At 42.6% G+C, this 20,023-nt stretch overlaps 2 protein-coding genes across 9 annotated transcripts in view; both read right to left on the bottom strand.

Moving 5' to 3' along the window:
* Positions 1 to 953: 953 nt before the first annotated feature.
* On the bottom strand, positions 954 to 3,056 carry CH25H (cholesterol 25-hydroxylase). The gene is made up of 2 exons (XM_081569664.1): positions 2,848 to 3,056; positions 954 to 2,447 (listed from the first exon to the last, which is right to left on the bottom strand). The coding sequence occupies exon 2, from the start codon at positions 2,329 to 2,331 to the stop codon at positions 1,519 to 1,521; it is 813 nt and encodes a 270-aa protein (XP_081425790.1). The 5' UTR covers positions 2,332 to 2,447; positions 2,848 to 3,056; the 3' UTR covers positions 954 to 1,518.
* Positions 3,057 to 10,044: 6,988 nt separating this feature from the next.
* LIPA (lipase A, lysosomal acid type) overlaps positions 10,045 to 20,023 on the bottom strand; it is a 38,300-nt gene continuing 28,321 nt past the window's right edge. For 3 of the 8 annotated variants that reach the window (XM_081556102.1, XM_081556087.1, XM_081556094.1), the window contains exons 9-10: positions 12,599 to 12,670; positions 10,045 to 11,510 (exon numbers count right to left, since the gene is read on the bottom strand). In XM_081556102.1, the coding sequence (XP_081412228.1) occupies positions 11,277 to 11,510; positions 12,599 to 12,670 (306 nt within the window). In that variant the 3' untranslated portion in view covers positions 10,045 to 11,276. Of the gene's footprint in view, positions 11,511 to 12,598; positions 12,671 to 16,155; positions 16,228 to 18,556; positions 18,749 to 20,023 lie in introns of those variants that run through there. The other 5 variants (XM_081556078.1, XM_081556070.1, XM_081556122.1 and 2 more) reach the window with 3 other exon arrangements.

Below are 20,023 nucleotides of genomic sequence, written 5' to 3'. Positions count from 1 at the left end.
TGGGGTATATGATGGGTGACTGGTGTGTGGTCGGTTGTAAGCACATTTACTGTAATCTATGAAAACATCTGGGCCACAATCAATCTCCTTTGCAGGTGAGAAACTAGGGATCCAGGGCCAAATTTCACTTTTTCTTTCTTTGAGAAAGGAGTATGAAATTTGCATGTATGGCTTCATAAAGAAAAGTGAACATAAAAAAATTTCAAATTGCAGAGACAACCTGTGTGATGGTTATTTGTATTAGATAGCTTTATGAAAGGTTGTTGGGGTGACGGGTGCTCATTCATAATCCCTTCCGTATCTGCATGCAAGCTCATTTGTGTCTGACTCTTCGCGATCCCATGGACTGCAACCTGCCAGTCTCTTCTGTCCATGAAATTTTCCAGGCAAGAATACTGGAGTGGCTTCCCATTTCCTACTCGAGGCGATCTTCCTCATCCAGGGATAGAACCTGCAAGTCCTGCCTTGGCAAGAGGATTTTTTTTTTTACCACTGCGCCACCTGGAGCCCCTTTGAAGCAGACACAACTGTTTTGCAAAGCAAAGGACTTCACTAATTCTATTCATCCCCCAAGACAGCCCTTCTCTCCAAATAATGAAATGGTGACCCAGTGTTAATCTCGCTGTAAAATTTTACAAAGAGCAAAAACTTTTTAAATTTACTCTCTGTAAAATTTTATAGAGTAAGTCTCATTAGTTCTCTGTAATGCAGAAATCAGCTGAAACACACCCAGAACAATGGTGTTTTCCCCTCTGTGAAATCTCTAGACCAAGACCAACACACAGATCCCTTCTCCTACTGCTTTCTTTCCTCCAAGTTCCATCACCACTGGACTCCTCTCTTTCCACAGCTGGGCTGATGCAGACTCATGAGCCTCTACCATCCCACTTCCCTCTTCCATTCCAGTTTTTATCAGCCAAACTACTAGTGAAAATGACAGAAGCCAGTACTTGTTGAGTTTAGGTGCTTTACTCTTTTTCAAGTACAAATAACATTTATTTCAATATAAATATACAAGTCTACAAAAATAGTTTTTAAAAGTACAATAATCTGAGTCACTGTCCAGCAGGACCATGCTTCATTTTTACAGTCAGAGATCAGATGCTCCATAAAAGTATATTCTTTTAGCCTAGTTCTAGGACAACTTCAAACAGTAAAATTCCTTGTTCTACAAACAAATCTTTTTAGAGATTATTTACATATGCCAATGAGTTTGGATACTTTATACCCAGAAATCAAGGCTATTGAAGTGAGTTAGAATTCCACAACAAGAATACAACTGCTGATATACAAACATTACAATAAATTATCTTATTAGATTGTGAAAAATACATCAGATTTTCTCTGTAAGTTTCTAGCAGATAACAAGTTACCCACTGGAAAAAGAAACAACAAAAGAAAACCACCTCAAGTCCACCTCAAGTGTTTCTCTCCTGATTCAAGGGTGAAATGTCCCAGGTCTGAGGTACACCCACGCCTCACCGCAGCACGCACTATGCCGGGAGGGGTACGTGCACATTACTTGGCGTGAGCAGACCTCAGAGTTCCCAGTATTTTGTCCCAGTGTGTGAAGTAAGGCGCGAAGTTGCAGTTAAACTGGGAGTGATGCAGGTCGTGGTGCGCCACGCCCCCAAACCACCCGAAAGGTACCAGTCTGTGCGTGGACCAGGGGAAGTCGTAGCCGGAGTGGTCCTCCACCGACAGCCAGATGTTGACCACGTGGAAGGTCAGGGTGGTGAGAGGATGGCACTGGAGCAGCAAGACGTTCACCATGTCAAAGAAACCCAAGGAAAAGAGCTCCCCGACGCTCATGTACTGCGTGGCCAGCGCGAACGGGGACGAATTCTGATGGTGCGTCTTGTGGAAGGTCCGGTACAGCCAGGGCACCTTGTGATGCAGCAGATGCCACACGAAGAACTCGGTGTCGAAGAGCAGCAGGCAGAGCACCACGTGGCTCACCAGCTGGAACAGTTCGGGGGCTTCGGCTGGCAGGAGGGCCGGGCTGACAGCCCAGTGCAGCAGCGTCATGGGGAACACGAACACCACGTGCTGGTAGAGGGTCTGCCCCAGGCAGGGCAGCAGCTGCCGCGCGGACGGCGAGAAGTCCGGGTGAATCTTGTAGCGCCGCAACGCGGGCACCCAGGGGCACAGCACGTCCAGCACCACGAAGGGCAGGCAGAAGCCCACGTAGGTGGTGATGGAGAAAAAGACAGGAAAGAAGGGCGACTGCATGAGAGCCTCCCAGGTCCTCAGGCGGTCCCAGAGGGGCTGCAGGAGCAGCTGGCCAGAGCTGCAGAGGACGTGGAGCTCGGAGCGATTGTGGCTGCTCATGATGAGGCTGTGTCGAGCAGCGCGGCTGCTCCGGTCCTAAGGCTTTTCTTAGGGCTTTCGACCCGCCCCCCGTGATGTCAGCCGCCGTTTTTCCTCCCTTTCCCGTCTTCGCGGAGCTTGCAAAGACAAATAATCCAAACAGAATCGCGCTTAGTTGCTATAAATACTCAAGTACAGCTGCGTTCGATGGCATTCAGATATGCAATTACGCAATGGCACGTAGTAATTTCTATGCCTACAGGATTACGTTCTGATGTTTTAAGGGACGTACAGTTTATACACGATACAATGCACAGAGCTTCAGTGCAGAGTTTCTACGAGTTTCGACAACTCAGTTTATGGATTGTCACCATCCCCAAACAAGAGAGAATATTTCCATCATCACCAGAAACAGCTCCTTTGCAATCAAGGCAGAATTACTTGTGTTTTTTAATACATACATTATTGCGTCTGTGTGTTTTCATAAAGACACAGATGTGACTGTATTTTTTAAAAAATCTCTAAAAAGCGACATACCTTTGCTATTTCGGATCTTTTCTTTCTGCCGGAGCACTCCATTGATCTAACTAGCAGCGATCCTCAAACTAACCTTTCTTAGACGGAACCGCGCGGGTCGCTGGCCGCGAGCCGTGGCGATCTGCGCAGGAAATCAGCCGGGAAGGGTAGCGGATCGGGAACCTCCTCCACTTCCCATATCTTTCCCGGGCCAGCTAGCGGAAAGCTCCAGACCCTACCGCACACAGCCCTCGGAGAAGCCCCCCAAACCCGGCCGGAGGGTCGTCCCTTCGCGGTGCGCCCGAGTCGCCCAAAGCAGCGACGGGAACGGGAGATACTGCGTCGAGAGAGGGGACTGCGGCGAGAGAGGAGACAGCGACTTTTATCCTTCGCGTTACCGAAAAAAAAAAAAAAAGTCAAGGGCTGGTTTTAACGTCCAGAGCCTTCCCATGCAAATCTGGCTAAAAGCCGCTGCATCTCATTTGGGATGAAAGCAGTGCAATCAGTAAGCCACCCACTTTGAGGGAAAAAGGGAATATTTTTGCATTCCCTGAAGCTTACGGGGAGGCTGTTGATTGAACAGATGATGTCGCGCCCTCCTAGCCCTTCCCTCTGCTGGTTCCGCGACGCCAACTTGCCCCACGTCCTTGACCCCGCCATCCCCCAGACCATCCCTGGTGCTGCGAGCTCAACGGCGAGGCCACCCCCACCTCTGCGTTTCTCCGCCATCAGCTATGGTCAACTGGCCGGGATTGAGCCTGAGAAAGTCGGTATTAGGAGAGCTCAGATGGGTCATGGCTGGGCCGGGAGGCGGGGGTGTGTGTGTGTGTGGGGGTGACCCCGGGACTTGCAAGAAAAGCAACCTCCGCGTTTGACCCAGGAGCCTGACGAAAAAGACGTCTAGAGGGTAGAAGTGTGGGATGGAAACTGAAGCCAGGGGTCACTCCTAATCCTAGCTTTGCCCATTCTTGTGTCTATGAGGTTGGGACCAGCGCCTCACTCCAGGAAGTTCTGCTTTATCTTAACCCCCCTTTCCAAAGGGAAATAACAATCATACCCATCTCATGAGGCTACTGCAAGCATTAAATGAGAAAATAGTAATAATAATATTGTTAAAGTTACTGTGTAATGTCTGCTAGACATTAAATGAGAAAATAGTAATACTATTGTTAAAGTTACCTTGTATTGTATGCTAGACATTAGCAAATGTTTTACTTGAAGTGATTAAATGCCGTCCTTGGAAGAGCTGGGTCTGCCAGCTGCCAAGATTATTTTTGCCATAATCGTAACAGAAGTGAAAATATAGTGCCTGGAGCCCAGTTACAGAATGAAACACCTATTATTTTAAATGAGTACTCCACATTTTACCTAAGGAGTAATTGAGAAAGCTTGCAATTAAAATCAAAGTCATAACAAGAAATAAAAGATATAAAGATATATGTTATACTACAAGGAAATAATAAGTACAACAAAAATACAGACCAATATATGGGCCTAGAAATGAATGATGATATATAATAGTTCAATTCATAATATATACGGAGAAGGCAATGGCACCCCACTCCAGTACTCTTGCCTGGAAAATCCCATGGACGGAGGAGCCTGGTAGGCTTCAGTCCATGGGGTCACGACACGACTGAGTGACTTGACTTTCACTTTTCACTTTCATGCATTGGAGAAGGAAATAGCAACCCACTCCAGTGTTCTTGTCTGGAGAATCCCAGGGATGGCAGAGCCTGGTGGGCTGCTGTCTATGGGGTCAGAGTCAGACACGACTGAAGCGACTTGGCAGCAGCAGCAGCATAATATATAATAATATATCAATATGTAAGTCTCAGACTTACAAATGAATTCTGTTCGGAAGCAAAATATCACTCACATTTGCCATCTATAAAAGTTAAGTCAACCTTCAACTTTCTGTTCAGCACATGTTGTTCTTTTCTTGTGGTTTCAGCTTTATGCTGGAATGCTTTGGACTCTCTCACAGATTTTTTTAAGTGGGTGGCTTAATTTGGACTCCACTAATAGATTGCTATCAGGACTGTCTCCTTTGAGCCCCCAGCCTCAACCAACCTGTTCTTTTCCTTACTAGGTTCTTCTGTCCCTCTATCCCTAAACCTGTTAGAATATGCTCCGTAAAACACTGAGCAGCAAGACCTGGAAGCCACAGCGTCAGCCTGCTTGGCCCAGGCTCTCCCCTGTAACTTGCAGCACTTTGAAGAATAGCTACCAGCTTCTCTGCCTTTCCAGCCCACGAAGCTGCCCAAGTCCTCCTATACACAAATGTAGTTGTCTCAGGGAAAGTGGTCAGTTAAATTCTCATCAGTTGTCCACTCTGTCATGGAGGATGCTGAAAAGGTAGACACAACATTTTGACTAGTATCACTCAATTGACTCAAATAAAATTGAGTCCTATTTACTCTTGACTTAAGTAGTGCCATTTCCTAAACTGGCATGTACCTTTCCTAAACATGTACCTTTAAACACTTCTAACTTACACAAAATGTATTTAATTACTTGCTAGATGAATAGGTCTTTTTTAGGGCACAGAGTCCACCTCCTAGGATTTTTTTTCCGCGATGTCAAGCATTATACCTTGCACGTAATGAAGTTCAAAAGATATCTGTGGGCTCAATGCTCATTTTAGGATATATTGGCTTTAAATTAAGGGTTAAAAAGGAATCATTTTTTCTGGGGCACTGGTTGATGTCATTTAGGTCTACTTACTTACTGGTATGGTTTTCCATAGAAAGAGGTATTTCCTGATTTCTGATGGTATTAAGATTTTGGCCACATTATTTCTTCTGCTTCTCTAGTTAGTTTTGATTTCTTGTGTATTTTTATCTTGGCGTGGTCTTTCTGACAGGATTGGAGGATAGGAATTCTTTCTTCCCTAGCTATCCTAGAGATCAAATCACTTTGCTAAGAGTATACCCACTAGGTGTGTACATATTTAACACAATCTCAAAGCTGTTTGGTACCAACTCACCACAAGACTGTGTAAAGCACCATCTCCCAGAAAATATAGAACATGTAATTGGAAAAACCTTTTACCAATGACACAATTTCTTTTTATGAGTGACCTTTATGTTTTTTTTCTTTCCAAAATTAGGTAAGACTGTCTTGGCAACTATGTAACTGAAATGATTGTTAGATATCATAGATGAGACATGTTGTAACATCTTACAGCTGTAATCCATAAAATTTATAGAAGGTGACGATAAAGATCAAAATCTAACCCTCATTGTAAAAATGAAGACTCAGTCTCAGAAAAGTCAAGACTAGCTAGGGTTCAATAGGAGGTTACAGCCAAACTGAGAGCAGAACTCCATCAGTGTCAATTTCAAAATTGACACCTCTACAGGAGGAGTTTAGTTTTGGAATGGGACATCGAAGATGCATTCATAGGGCAGTTTACAAAAGACTCCAAAAACCAGTTTAATTACCAGCACCCAAACAGTAGGGGATACTGATGATGGACATGGGGGGGCAATCTCTCCCTCAAGAGATTCCTTGATGGCCTATTTGATGTAGATGCTAATGCATATTTAGTTTTAAACACTTTACATTTCAATCCATCTGTGTCGTACGTAAATGAGTGCTTCTACTGAGACTGTTGGAACTCTCATCGACCTGCTTGAAATATAAAAGCATACAAAACTATCTCCTTTAAGAGGCATACCATTGCCTATAAAGCAGAGAAAATGCTCCCCTCACCCATCAAATGGATTGTTGTAAAGATCAAAGCCTTATGAGAAGGCTTCAAAACCCAGGAAGGCACAGGGTAAAAATACAAAGTATTTATTGTAATACTACTAAAACAAGTTGACAGAGAAAGACTTTTACTTGCTTAGTTTAAAACAGACCTTGAAACTTGCACAGTACAATAAATAATAAATATTTTTGAATGAATCACTAACAAACTTCTTAAAAAATCAGTATTATTGTAACCTGATGTCTTTCAGGGGTCACATTTTGCAAATCTCTCCATATATTAAAAAAAAAGTGAGTTACAATTATAGGGTATTTTAAATGTTTACATTTAACAAGTTAACACCTTTCATACCCACAAACACAAAATAATCATTGCTTAAAGATAATATCAACAGTCTTTTTAGTGTAAAGCCTCCATTAAAACATTCGAATCAGTTCTAATGAGGTGGATGAAACTGGGGCCTGTTATACAGAGTGAAGTAAGCCAGAAAGAAAAACACCAATACAGTATACTAACACATATATATGGTATTTTGTCAATCGGTAAAGATAACCCTGTATGCGAGACATCAAAAGAGACACAGATATATAGAACAGTATTATGGACTCTATGGGAGAGGGCGAGGGCGGGATGATATGGGAGAATGGCAATGAAGCATGTGAATTATCATATGTGAAACGAATCGCCAGTCCAGGATCGATGCATGATACAGGGTGCTCGGGGCTGGTGCACCGGGATGACCCGGAGGGATGGGATGGGGGGAGGTGGGAAGGGGGGTCTGGAAGGGGAAAACATGTACACCCATGGTGGATTCATGTCAATGTATGGCAAAACAAATACAATATTGTAAAGTTAAAAAATAGAAAATAAACTAATTAAAAAAAAAAAAACCTTCTCCACTTCCTCCCTCCTGTCTGAGTCTCTGACCACTCTTAACTATTAGGCAAATTTTTATTTTCATGCCCCATTTGGGACACAGTTATTCTTTGAGACAATTTTTCACATGTTATGCATTAGGCAAGAATTAATTGGAATCTTGGATAGAAATGACCACAGACATGGTTGGTCTAACCGGTCCTCAAATTAACAACTGGCTCCTAAATCCACAAAGTTCTCTGCCTAGTCCAGAAAAGGTGAGGAAGCAAAGCCAAGAGTGCCCCCTTATGGTGAATGAAAAAAAATGACTTCATTCTCAATTGTGACTTCATGCCCATGCATATGGGCTTTGCTCAAGCACCACAAGATCTTGGAGTTCCAAGCTGACAGAATGTTAACTAGTTCTCCTTACCCTAGAGGTCTCTGGAGATCTTTGTGTTCTGCTCAAAAGAACATGTGTCAAACACAGTGGAAAACAACGGAGACAGAACTCCTCCCAACCTATTAACAGGATTTCTCAAGGCACAAGGTCTAACCTTGTTCTGTACTCTCAGCCAACGGTGAAACAAAGCTACATGAATACAGTAGGGCTATAACGATATGAGAGCCTACATGACCGCATCAGGAGGAAGAGGCTGACAACAAAGGCAAATGCACCGTGGCCCCCAACCTTTCTGGCACTGGGGACTGGTTTTATGGAAGATCATTTTTTCCATAGACTGGGGATGACGGGGTGGTTTCAGGATGATTCAAACACCTTTCATTTATCGTGCATTTTATTTCTAGTATTCTTACATTGTGATATATAATAAAATAATTATACAACTCACTATAACACAGAATCAGTGGGAGCCCTGAGCTCAGTTTCCTGCAACTAGACAGTCCAATCTGGGGGTGATGGGAGATAGTGGCAGCTGCCCCCTCCAGCATTAGCATCACCGCCTCGGCTCCACCTCAGGTCAGCAGCGGGCATTAGATTCTCATAAGGAGTGACGCAACCTAGATCGCTCACATGCACAGTTGATAGTCCCGTTGGAGCTTTGACAGGAGATTTGACAGGAGGCGGAGCTCAGCCGGTAATAGGAGTGGTGGGAAACAGCTATAATTACAGATGAGACTTCCGCTCACTCCCTTACTGCTCACCTCTGGTTGGGAGAAGGCAATGGCACCCCACTCCAGTACTCTTGCCTGGAAAATCCCATGGACAGAAGAGCCTAGTAGGCTGCAGTCCATGGGGTCGCGAAGAGTCAGACACGACTGAGCGACTTCACTTTCACTTTTCACTTTCATGCATTGGAGAGGGAAATGGCAACCCACTCCAGTGTTCTTGCCTGGAGAATCCCAGGGACAGCGGAGCCTGGTGGGCTTCCGTGTATGGGGTCGCACAGAGTCGGACACGACTGAAGCGACGCAGCAGCAGCAGCTCTGTGGCCAGGTTCCTAACAGGCCATAGATACCTAACAGGTACCGGTCTGTGGCCTATGGGGTTAGTGACCCTGGTGTAACTCAGCTGTAGTAAGAACCACCGTGCAACATCTCCACCTCTGGCTTGGCCCATGTACTGATGAAAAATCCCCAAAGAAAACTTTGGCATGGAGGTGAAGAGCAAAACGATAAAAGGTGGACTTTATAGAACTTAGGCCCTGTTCATTCACTCCCATGTTCTGGGGAGTGGCAGATTTACTCCCCACAAGTTCACCAGGGCATCTGAGGGAGACTCCACGATAGCAACCAAAGAAGGGAAACCAAGTCACCTAAAACCCGGAGCTATTCTCTGGCCAGCTCTCTCTCACTACTGGTGGGAAACAACAAAAATAGTCATGCTATTTCCGGGCCTATACTTAAGGATCTTGTACCTGGTTGGAAAACCAGTTTGCCTTGGTCAAAGGAGAAAGAAGTGTTCTTTCTTAAGGGGAACATAAGACCAGCAGGAAGAGTGTCATTCCCCTGGGGTCATATATCCTTCACATCTAGCACAACTCTACTCTTTTCTGTACAATTTTACTTTATTTGCCATGAAAAATCAGATTCCACTTCAGACCCTCCCAGGTGTTACTTGTGTATCTAATTTCATTCAGCTCAATGACAAAGTCTGCCAATTTTTAATGCATTCTGTCACTCCACATATATTTATTGACTCACTAACAGTCCAGGCTTTGTGTTAGATTCTAGGTATACCGAGGTGAGCAAGATGGATCTTAAAGCTCACAGAGTAGTGGGAGAGATCACATTAGACCCCTAAATCTATGTTTTGGGAGCCCTGTGACATTGCCTCTGCTAGCTTCAGTTGCTTCATTTGTTTAAAGAGAGAGGTTGATGGACAGAGCTTGAATCTAGGGTCCCGTCTGTAGCCACTACCTGCAGACGGGGTTAATCAGGGTTTAGTCTCCACTCACAGCCTTGCTGGGCAAACTCTGAAGATTTCCAAACCATCCCCCCACTCCTTAGGTTTAAGACCACTCTCCTCCCTATGGGAGAGGACCAAAGGTTCACAGGCGTATCAATGAGGTTTACAAGGAGTAAGGAGGAGCGCGGGGAAAGACAAGAAAGACAACGTAAGTCCTGCTGAAAGCAGGAAGTCCAGAATGACTATTAAATAAAGGCAAACTCACACCTGCACACAATGCTTCAGGCCTGGGAGGTCGAGTTTTATTGACAAGTTTAAATAAGATCACTTGAATGTTATAAAGCAGCCTTATGTCGTCTGCACAGATTAACCAATACCAAGTATCGTTTATTATCACAAAGCAACTCTATCAGAAAACCAGAGCAACTGTCACTGTTCATCTGACAGCACTGTAAGGAAACAGGGCTGCAAGAAAAGCAAGTGAATGTGGGTGTCCTGACATAGGGATGCAAATCAGGAGTATTAAAAATCTGAACGAATAGAAAAGAAAAAAAAAAAAAACAATCCCTGAGCTTTAATCTGAAAACAACCATGTTCACATTCACATTTCTTTTGTGTGAAAATGAAGTAGGGCACTCCACTTGAGTGGTCTCAGGGCTTCTGCTCTACACATGCCATCGCTAGGCTCCAGCAGCTAGTGAAGTGAACACTGTAATCTCAGGAAAAATAGTGCTATCGTGTCTTCACAGGACTTTTCTTCTGAAACAAGTGGATTTATGGCCTGCCACAAAGAGTTCAAGCATATCAGTGGTTGAATCTATCAGTCTTTAAGTTCTAGTGGTTGTTGTTGATGAATGTAATTTATTTTTGAAGACTCTACAAAATTATTTCCCTCAGTCTATTTAAACATTTGCTAAATAGCAGCTCTCGCAATTAGGCTTGATAAAATTCATCATAGGATCATTATAACCGGCACTGCTGAGATGTCACTGAAGTTGATTTCGTACCTACTACATGAGAACATGAGGAGGTGTCACTTAGATCTCTAAATACAAGGCCATTCGGCCAAGAGTCCTTTAAGGCAAGCAGGTAAGAACTGGGTACTTGTACAATGAGCTTCTTCAAGCCTGTGACAGATTATTTACTGATGAACAAGGCATCCTGAAAATTCCAACATGTGTCAATGTGTCCTGTGTTGAGAGTAAAAAGGCAATATAGTATATTCTAAATTGTAAGGATAAATGGAATGGTCATGATCATTTATGAATCATGTGTTTATGAATCAGTGTCATTTTTAAGACTGGCTGAGGCACCGGCTTTGTATTTGGCCATGATTAAATTAAAAAAGCAAAAGCATTTCTGATCCTAACTGGAGAGAATCAGGCATCTTCAACAGCATAATTTCCTTGGTTATAAAAATATAAAAGGCCTGGGAAAGGAAAACAAGTATTTTAGAGAAATTAAGCAAACACACTTAACATGACTTGACAGTAAATGTCTCCAGTCTGGCGTTCACTGGTACTTCCTCATCAGATTTATAATTTCATTATAGAGTTTCCACGGGGCATCCAAGCCCCAGATAAAGTCAAGATGCTCCCACTCAGGAATGCGCTTGTGGTACACCAGGTTGGAGATCTGCATCTGTAACAAGATGACGTCCTTGTCATCTGCAAGCCAGTCCCGACCTCCGCTCCAGATAGCAGTCCGCACCAGCATGTCTTTCACGTTGTAAAGGGGAGGGGAACTCTGTAATGAAAACCCACAGAAAGCTCTGTCTCCGTTGTTTTAATTGAAAAAAATGCAATCCCCTGAAAACCCTGATTAGGAAATCTGATCCAAGAATAAAAGACTAAATTTTGAAAACTGCTCTCGGGTTACTTTTTAACTTGCTACTGCCAGAATGAAAAAGAAGCCTAACCCAGAAGAAAAGAATACTATAATGACTGCTGGCTATCGAATTGTTACCCTGTGCTGGTAACATCCCTGGGAGGAAGGCATCATTCTCCCAGGTTGTTGATGCCAAGCTGCAAAACCAAACCAAGTGGTTGGGAAGGGGTTTTGGAGTCATTAGGGCTTCCCTTGTAGCTCAGTGGTTAAAGAATCTGCCTGCAGTACAGGAGACCCGGGTTCGATCCCTGGGTTGGGAAGATCCCCTGGAGAAGGAAATGGCAACCCACTCCACTATCCTTGCCTGGAAAATCCCATGGACACAAGAGCCTGGTGGGCTGCAGTCCATGGGGTCACAAAGAGTCGGGCACGACTGAGTGACTAACAATTACTTTTGGTGTCATACCCCCAACCTCTCCTCCCTCTGGGGTGTGACATAGTCACAGAAATTCTCTAAGTCGCAGTTTCTTCCGCTTTAATAATAATAATGACATCTATGTCACACAGATATTCTGAGAATTAAGTAAGAAAAACATGAGCATAGGGCCTCACACTTTAGACTCCTTAGCACTCAAAAAAAGGTCAATTTATTTGTATATGGAAGAAAAGGTTTAGGCAATGTAATTTGGTCAAATACCGCCCCCCCCACCAGCCACCCGCTAACAGTCCTAGATTTGTCTGACTCTAATATCTGTGCCTGATCACTATCCATGACATATGAGAAAGACGGTTGCACATACAGAGCCAGAGAAAGGACAGTGCCCAAAGAATGAACAGGGAAGTTTAAGCTGTTCTAGAATTGACTAGGGGAAAACAAAGGCTACCTAGTCAACCCTCCTGAACATTTCCCCAGCACCTGAGCCCAGCCAGAATTCTGATAACTCAGGCTGTCTTCTTTGATGAGTTTTCAGGGCCCATTTAAATTCTAAAGACTTTGAAGACTTTACCTGGTTGTAATGAAAGTAATTCTTGGCACTGCTTCCCCAGTCAAAGGCTTGAAACGTTTGCAATCTAACAACCTAGACAGAAGATAATTGGGGCAGGGGAGAGTTATCTAACACAGAAATTTGATTTAACATCATAGGTTGCAAGAGTTAGCCACCTCTCCAGATACCAAATTTATTAGCTCAGTTCAGTCGCTCAGTCGTGTCCAACTCTGCGACCCCATGGACTGCAGCATGCCAGGCTTCCCTGTCCATCACCAACTCCCAAGTTTATACTGAAACCCAGGTTCACTCTTCATTTCCAAACTGATTTAAAATAAAACAGCATAATTTTTCTCTCCATTCCTATATGACTCAATTTCGCACTGTATGATTGGAAAGTAGCTATTACATGACACAATAAAGCAGCTACACCTATGTGCTATAAACGATACTGGATCAACAGTACGTCCAGTGGATAAACTTCATGATGATATTCTTACTGAAATTTGAATCTTAAACTTTTCTAAAGAGTTAACTATCTTACTTGGGAAGGGAATATGTATTACAAATAATATATGGATTAATATACATTTATACATGATTAATGTATATTTATATGGGTAAATATATTTATGTTAGTATGTAAATATATTAATTGTATTAGCAAACATATATAGCCTAATATTAACACTATATACTTCTATTAATATATGCTAATATATTTATATATAATTACAGTCTCCATCATATTTCCTATAGCCATTCGATTTGATTAGTCAAATTACTTAACATTTTAATAATTTTTTAAAATATTTTTCTTGAGTACCAGTACCAGTATAATCACCAAACTGCACACCAGAACATTTCTAACCACTTGACGGTACTGGAGCCATGAAATAATGTTGTATATGAAATGTAAATGTATGCTTATTTTGAACAGCATGATATGAAAATATTAATAAAAAGTCACTTATTCATAAATTTTGAAATAATGCAAATTCATACTTCCTCTATGCCCCCCAATTAAAAATATGTGGAGAAACAAATTGAAAATGGGTGAACTAAATGAATTGGAAACTGTTCATGTTTTGGTCAGAGGGTGGTTGCCTAGTAAATGGAAAAAATCTAGACATTTTTGCAGAACTGCTTTTGATTTATGAGAATACTGGAGTGGGTAGCCATTCCCTTCTGCAGGGGATCTTTCTGATCCTGGAATTGAACCTGGGTCTCCTGCATTACAGGCAAGTTCTTCACCGTCTGAGCCACCAGGGAAACCCCGGGAGAAGTTTTTAGCTCTTATCAACTGCATAAAATTCTACTGTTTCATGCAACAGAAAACAATGTGAGATGAGGTACTACAGGGGAAATATTTAGCATCTGCTTTTGTCATCACAAATGACAGATATTAATATCTGAAGCACATTTAACAAGCAGAATAAGATAGGAATTTATAGCACCTGTTAGTGCATCTGTTCCCCGACTCTAATTGTCAGTGAAAATATATGAATGCAAGTTGTTCTGCTCCTGGAGACAGACATCAGTTTGTCCCTTTCTCACATATGTCTTGAAAGGGCATTTCAGAAGATGGGAAACGTGAAGAAGATTATTTATAGTAACAAAAATCTGTTAATAAACTAACATTCAATGACAGATACTTAGTTAAATATATTATATTACAATATACACATAGTATGCCACTGTCATGAATGTATCTACAATAAAATAGAAAGAGAAAACTGTTTATAAACAATATTAAGTGGAGAAAAGTCAGAAAATAAAATTGAACATGCACTATGGTTATACTTAAGGTCAACCTTTCTAAAGTACTATACATATCTACAAGTCTTAAAGATACACTTATCCTCTGATCATTAAGTCTACCAAGCCCATCTCCTAAGAAACTCATCTCCCTAAGGTGTAAGGACAGCTCTCTAATTCAAGAATACTTATCCTAGGATGTTTCATTACCCCAAAACCCTATCATTGTAATAATAAAAATAATAGTAAATCCAAGCAATAAAAAGCTGTTCTCAGTTACAAATATTTCTAAGTGTAGTTATTGACCTGGAAAAGTATTTTTGACTATGGCACAGACTGCTATTTGTCCCCCAAGGACCCATTCTTGCCTTCTTCCTTTCAATAATAAAACGCCTAGGTTTTTTTGCTAAGCACCTAGCTGCCAGGGTAGGAACGATATCCCTCATGGGCTTCCTTTCTGTGGGTTGAAACTGCCATGAGCCAGATGGAAGAGGCCAGCGCCCCAGAGATGGTGAGCTACACTGCAGGGGGCACTGGGTCCCTGCAGGACTTCCTGGAGCAGTCATCCCCCTGCCTCCACAATCATGTGCCACTGATGTCTGGACTGGATTCTGAGGAGGAAAACTCTTTAGATGCTGTATTTTAGAGTCTCTGATACAGCAACTTAGCCTCTACCTAAGAAATACAATGCTACTTAATTCAATAAAAATAAAATAATTAAAAAGTGCACCTAGCATAATTGTTCTTTTGTAATGGAAACAACTATACCAAAAAATTATAAGATTATAATTTTCAGGACATGCCATCCCAAAACATGCCGCTTTGGCATAATGATGATGTGGAATTAAAGGCACTTGAAAAACAGCAGATGCAAGGAAGACACTGACCTTCCTTTTTCTTTCTGAAAGGAGACAACAAAACTCGCATGTGAAAGAAGCCCTCCCTATATAAGGGGGAAGAAGAATGTACAACACCAGAGCCTAAGAGAGGAGGCTGCGGGAATCTATACAGACAGACCTTGTAAAAATAACTCTCATATCCTGTAAGTCTCCTCAGATAGTTTAGTTACTTTTCCACAACTGCTACTCTTTGTTCAACCTAGTGTATTTAGCACTTCGGCAGTTACTTCTTTGGGTCTTTATTTTTCTTGTGAGGACTCCCATGAACACAGAAAAAAATCCATATGCTTTACTCCTGTTAATCGGTCCCACAGCAGTCCCAGTCAGAAACCCTAAGAGGGTAAAGGAAAAATTATACCTCCCCTCTAATACCCAAATACTAGTAGTAGTTATTGGTGGTAGACATACGGGTGATGTATTTTCTTCTTTGTACTCACATATTTTTGAAAATTTCATAATGAACATATATATGTAATAAAAAATTACTAAATATCTCTTAAAGCGTTTTGCAGAGCCTAACTAATGTATATTTCTTAAGCAGCAGGTTTCAAACAATAGAGAACATCAGATCTTACAAGGTACTTATTAAAAAGCAGATCCCGGGGCCATACCCTCAGGAATTCTGATTCCCAACAAGTCTTGCATAGACCCAAGTTATCTTAGAGTGCCCTAAGTAATTCTGAGGGCTTCCAGGGTGGCTCAGATGGTAAAGAATCTGCCTGCAATGCAGGAGACCTGGGTTCAATCCCTGGGTCAGAAAGATCCCCCTGGAGAAGCGAAAGGCTACCCACTCCAGTATTCTGGCCTGGATAATGCCATGGACAGAGGAGCCTAGTGGTAGTGAAGAGTCGGACATGACTCAGCAACTAATACACACACAAGTAATTCGGAACAGCACTGAAAAGATACATTAGGACCTGCCTTCTTCAAACAGGAGCAAGGACCTGGGCTCTGGGCACAGTCACCAAGGAGATTAGAAATTCTGGAAGAAATCTGAAACACGTGAGGCTTATACAAGAGGACAAGAAGATTTTAAGCTAAATTTAAAAATCCAGTAAAGAACTATGTTTAGAATTATTGAGAAGCGAATGTTAATTACTTAAACAAAAGATTCACTTCAAAAGGTACTATGAATACAATGGACTTTAAGGGCCAAAACAAGCAACTATCTTCTTGACAAAGGGATGACACAGGGAGCAGAAGAGCAAAAGGGCAGGGCCACCTTCTGCAGGGAATCTGGACTTCAGAAAGATTCTTGGGGCACATTCCAATGCAGTTAGGACCTAAAACCACATGGTCATCCCCCGGCCTGAGAGTGCTGCTCATAAACACAGCCAGCAGCCTCTGACTCCCACTAGCTGTTTGAGAAAAGGGCTAGAAAGAGCAGGAGCCTGGCTTAGAGCCAGTCCAAGAGCTCCAGGCACACCCAGCGCACAGGGGAGGCGTACAGCATGAAAGGCTGAAGGAACGCCAACCTGGGGGGAAACGGGGGAATCGGACAGCCTTGGCCGCCACACTCGCAGGGGCTCTGAGAAGCCAGGGCTGGGGGACCACCTGTGCTGTGCTGAGCCACAAGGGTACAGCGCCTGGACGGCTCAGCATATGCTTTGAGGTCAGCTCAGTCATCCTCTGCACAAGGGAGCACTGACCTCTGAGATGACAAAAGCTGGGCCTTCCTGAAAAATGCCCATTAGGTTGAGGGTAAAAATGCTCACGCAGATCAGCATACATTGATGGCAGGGTATACAAAGAAAACCACCGACTAAACAGAGATGTGGTTGAGAAGAAAAGCAGGGGCCTGAATGGACACTTAGCAGCGAACATTTGAGGACTTCTGAAGGTTTTAGGACATTACTTCAGAAGTAAGTGTGTGCTCTTCTGCCTGTCACGAGCTCCCTGCCTTGCAGATGCCTCTCTTCTAAGCCAGACTCTGACACTGAGTCAATGATGCTTAGCACTGGGCCTCACAGTCACCATGGAGCTAAAAGCCTCACACCCCATCCTGCCTGGTTTGTAGGGACAAGCCCAGGGGGAGGTGACCCATGGCACTCCCAACAGCCAGGGTTCCTGGGACATGAACATGCCAGTAAAGTCCTGAAGCAATGGGTCCCAAATCCTGTTGAATAGTAGAATCTAATGGGCAGAATTTTAAAAAAATATTTAAATTCTCACCACTCGGCACCAAAAGCAGTCTATCCTAAAGGAAATCAACCCTGAATATTCATTGGAAGGACTGATGCTGAAGCTGAAGCTCCAATACTTTGGCCACCTGATGCGAAGAGCTGACTCATTGGAAAAGACCCTAATGCTGGGAAGATTGAAGGCAGGAGGAGAAGGGGATGACAGAGGATGAGATGGTTGGATGGCATCACCAACTCAATGGACATGAGTTTGAGTAGGCTCCGGGAGTGGGTATTAACAGGGGCCTCTGGGGGTGATAGATATGTTTATTGTCTTGACTGTGGTGATACATTTGCAGGTGTATATGGCAAAACAGACTACACTGTACACTTTAAATAGTCATTTATGACATACACTGTATGTCACTTATACCTAGATAAAGTTGTTTTTAAAAAACAAAAGTTTAGGCTCTCCAGTCCAAATGAATTGGAATCTCTAGGGATGGAACACAGGAGCCTTTGTGTTTTAAAGCATTATTGTTGTTATTGTTGTTCAGTCATTAAGTCAGGTCCAACTCTTTGCAACTGCATGGAATGCAGCATGTCAGGCTTCCCTGTCCTTCACTATCTCCCGGACTTTGTTCAAGCTCATGTCCCTGAATTGGTGATGCCATCCAATCATTTTATCCTCTGTTGCCCACTTCTCCTCCTGCCCTCAATCTTCCCCAGCATCAGGGTCATTTTCAATGAAGTGGATCTTCACATCAGGTGGCCAAAGTATTGGAGCTTCAGCATTAGTCCTTCCAATGAATATTCAGGGTTGATTTCCTTTACGATTGACAGTTGTATCTTCTCGCTGTCCAAGGGACTCATAGAGTTTTCTCCAGCACCACAGTTCAAAGCATCAATTCTTCGGCAGTCAGCCTTCTTTATGGTCCAACTCTCATATTTGTACATGACTACTGGAAAAATCACAGCTTTGACTAGACAGACCTTTGTCAGCAAAGTGATGTCTCTGCTTTTTAATATGCTGTCTAGGTTGGTCATAACTTTTTTTCTAAGGAGCAAGTATCTCTTAATTTTGTGGCTGTAGTCACCATCCACAGTGATTCTGGGGCCCACGAAAATAAAATCTGCCACTCTTCCCACTTTTTCCCTATCTGTTTGCCATGAAGTGATGGGACTGGATGCCACATTCTTAATTTTTTGAAAATTGAGTTTTAAGCCAGCTTTATCACTCTCCTCTTTCACCTTCATCAAAAGGCTCTTTAGTTCCTCTTCACTTTCTGCCATAAGGGTGGTGTCATCTGCATATCTGATGTTGTTGATATTTCTCCCAGCAATCTTGATTTCAGCTTGTGATTCATCCAATCTGGCATTTCCCATGATGTACTCTGCATATAAGTTAAATAAGCAGGGTGACAATATACAGCCTTATCATACTCCTTTCCCATTTGGAACCAGTCTGTTGTTCCATGTCCAGTTCTAACTGTTGCTTCTTGACCTGCATACAGGTTTCTCAGGAGGTAGTTAAGGTGGTCTGGTATGCCCATCTCTTGAAGAATTTTCCACAGTTTGTTGTGATTCACATAGTCACACAGTGCACAGTCATTTTAGTGCAGTCAATGAAGTGGAAGTAGATGTTTTTCTGGAATTCCCTTGCTTTTTCTATGATCCAGTGGATGCTAGCAATTTGATCTCTGGTTCCTCTTATAGCTTGTACATCTGGAAGTTCTTGGTTCATATACTAATGAAGCCTAGCTTGAAGAATTTTGAGCATTACCTTGCTGGGATGTGAAATGAGTGCAAGTTCAAAAGCCTGGATAGTAGTTAGTCCACTGTGCAAGTGTGATCAGTCATGTCCAACTCTTTGCAACCCCATGCACTGTGGCCTGCCAGGCTCCTCTGTCCATGGGATTCTCCAGGCAAGAATACTGCAGTGGGTTGCTACTCATTTCTCCAGGGGATCTTCCCAACCCAGGGATCAAACCTGTGTCTCTCACATTAGCAGCTGGATTCTTTACCACTGAGCCACCTGGTAAACCCAGCTAATCCAACAGCTCTACGATAAACCTAATCCCCCTTACTTTTTAAAAACTGTATTCTATTAAAAAGTGTATTTTTAAAGGCAACTCACATGATTCTGATGCAGGCAGTGACTGCCAGATGTTTGGAAACTGCTATCCAAGACACCCACTGCATCTTGGTTTGGTACTTAGATGGTGAGTTATTTCATATTTAAAAAGGATCTGGGGGGGAAATTGTACAAAAATAACATGCCCCAAGGGAGAAAAAAGTCCTTGACATATTGTCAGGTGGAAAAAAAACCAAGCTATAAGAGAGTAAGAAGAAAATAAATCAATCTATTTCTATAATTATGATTTCTATCTATATCATTAACTACTACTTTCTGAAATGATATGCAGCCAGAAACAGTACAATGCAGAGACATTTCATATCCTTGGGTACACATTTTCTCTGTGGGGGATTACAGAATGATATTATCTTTCATCTTTAGAGAAACTTTATTATTATAGCCATATGTAATTTATACATTTTCTAGAATAAACATGCATATTTTTGTGATATGTGATCATACAATCAAAACTCTATATTAAAACTCAGTGACTCTCATTTACATCCATGATTGATTTAGCTGCTCATCCACT

This window comes from Giraffa tippelskirchi, chromosome 2 (assembly GCF_054371585.1).
Source record: "Giraffa tippelskirchi isolate mGirTip1 chromosome 2, T2T-mGirTip1v1.2.pri, whole genome shotgun sequence".
Taxonomy (NCBI): Eukaryota; Metazoa; Chordata; class Mammalia; order Artiodactyla; family Giraffidae; genus Giraffa; species Giraffa tippelskirchi.
Note: the sequence above shows the minus strand (reverse complement) of the source record. Positions and strands in the feature narration are given on the sequence as shown.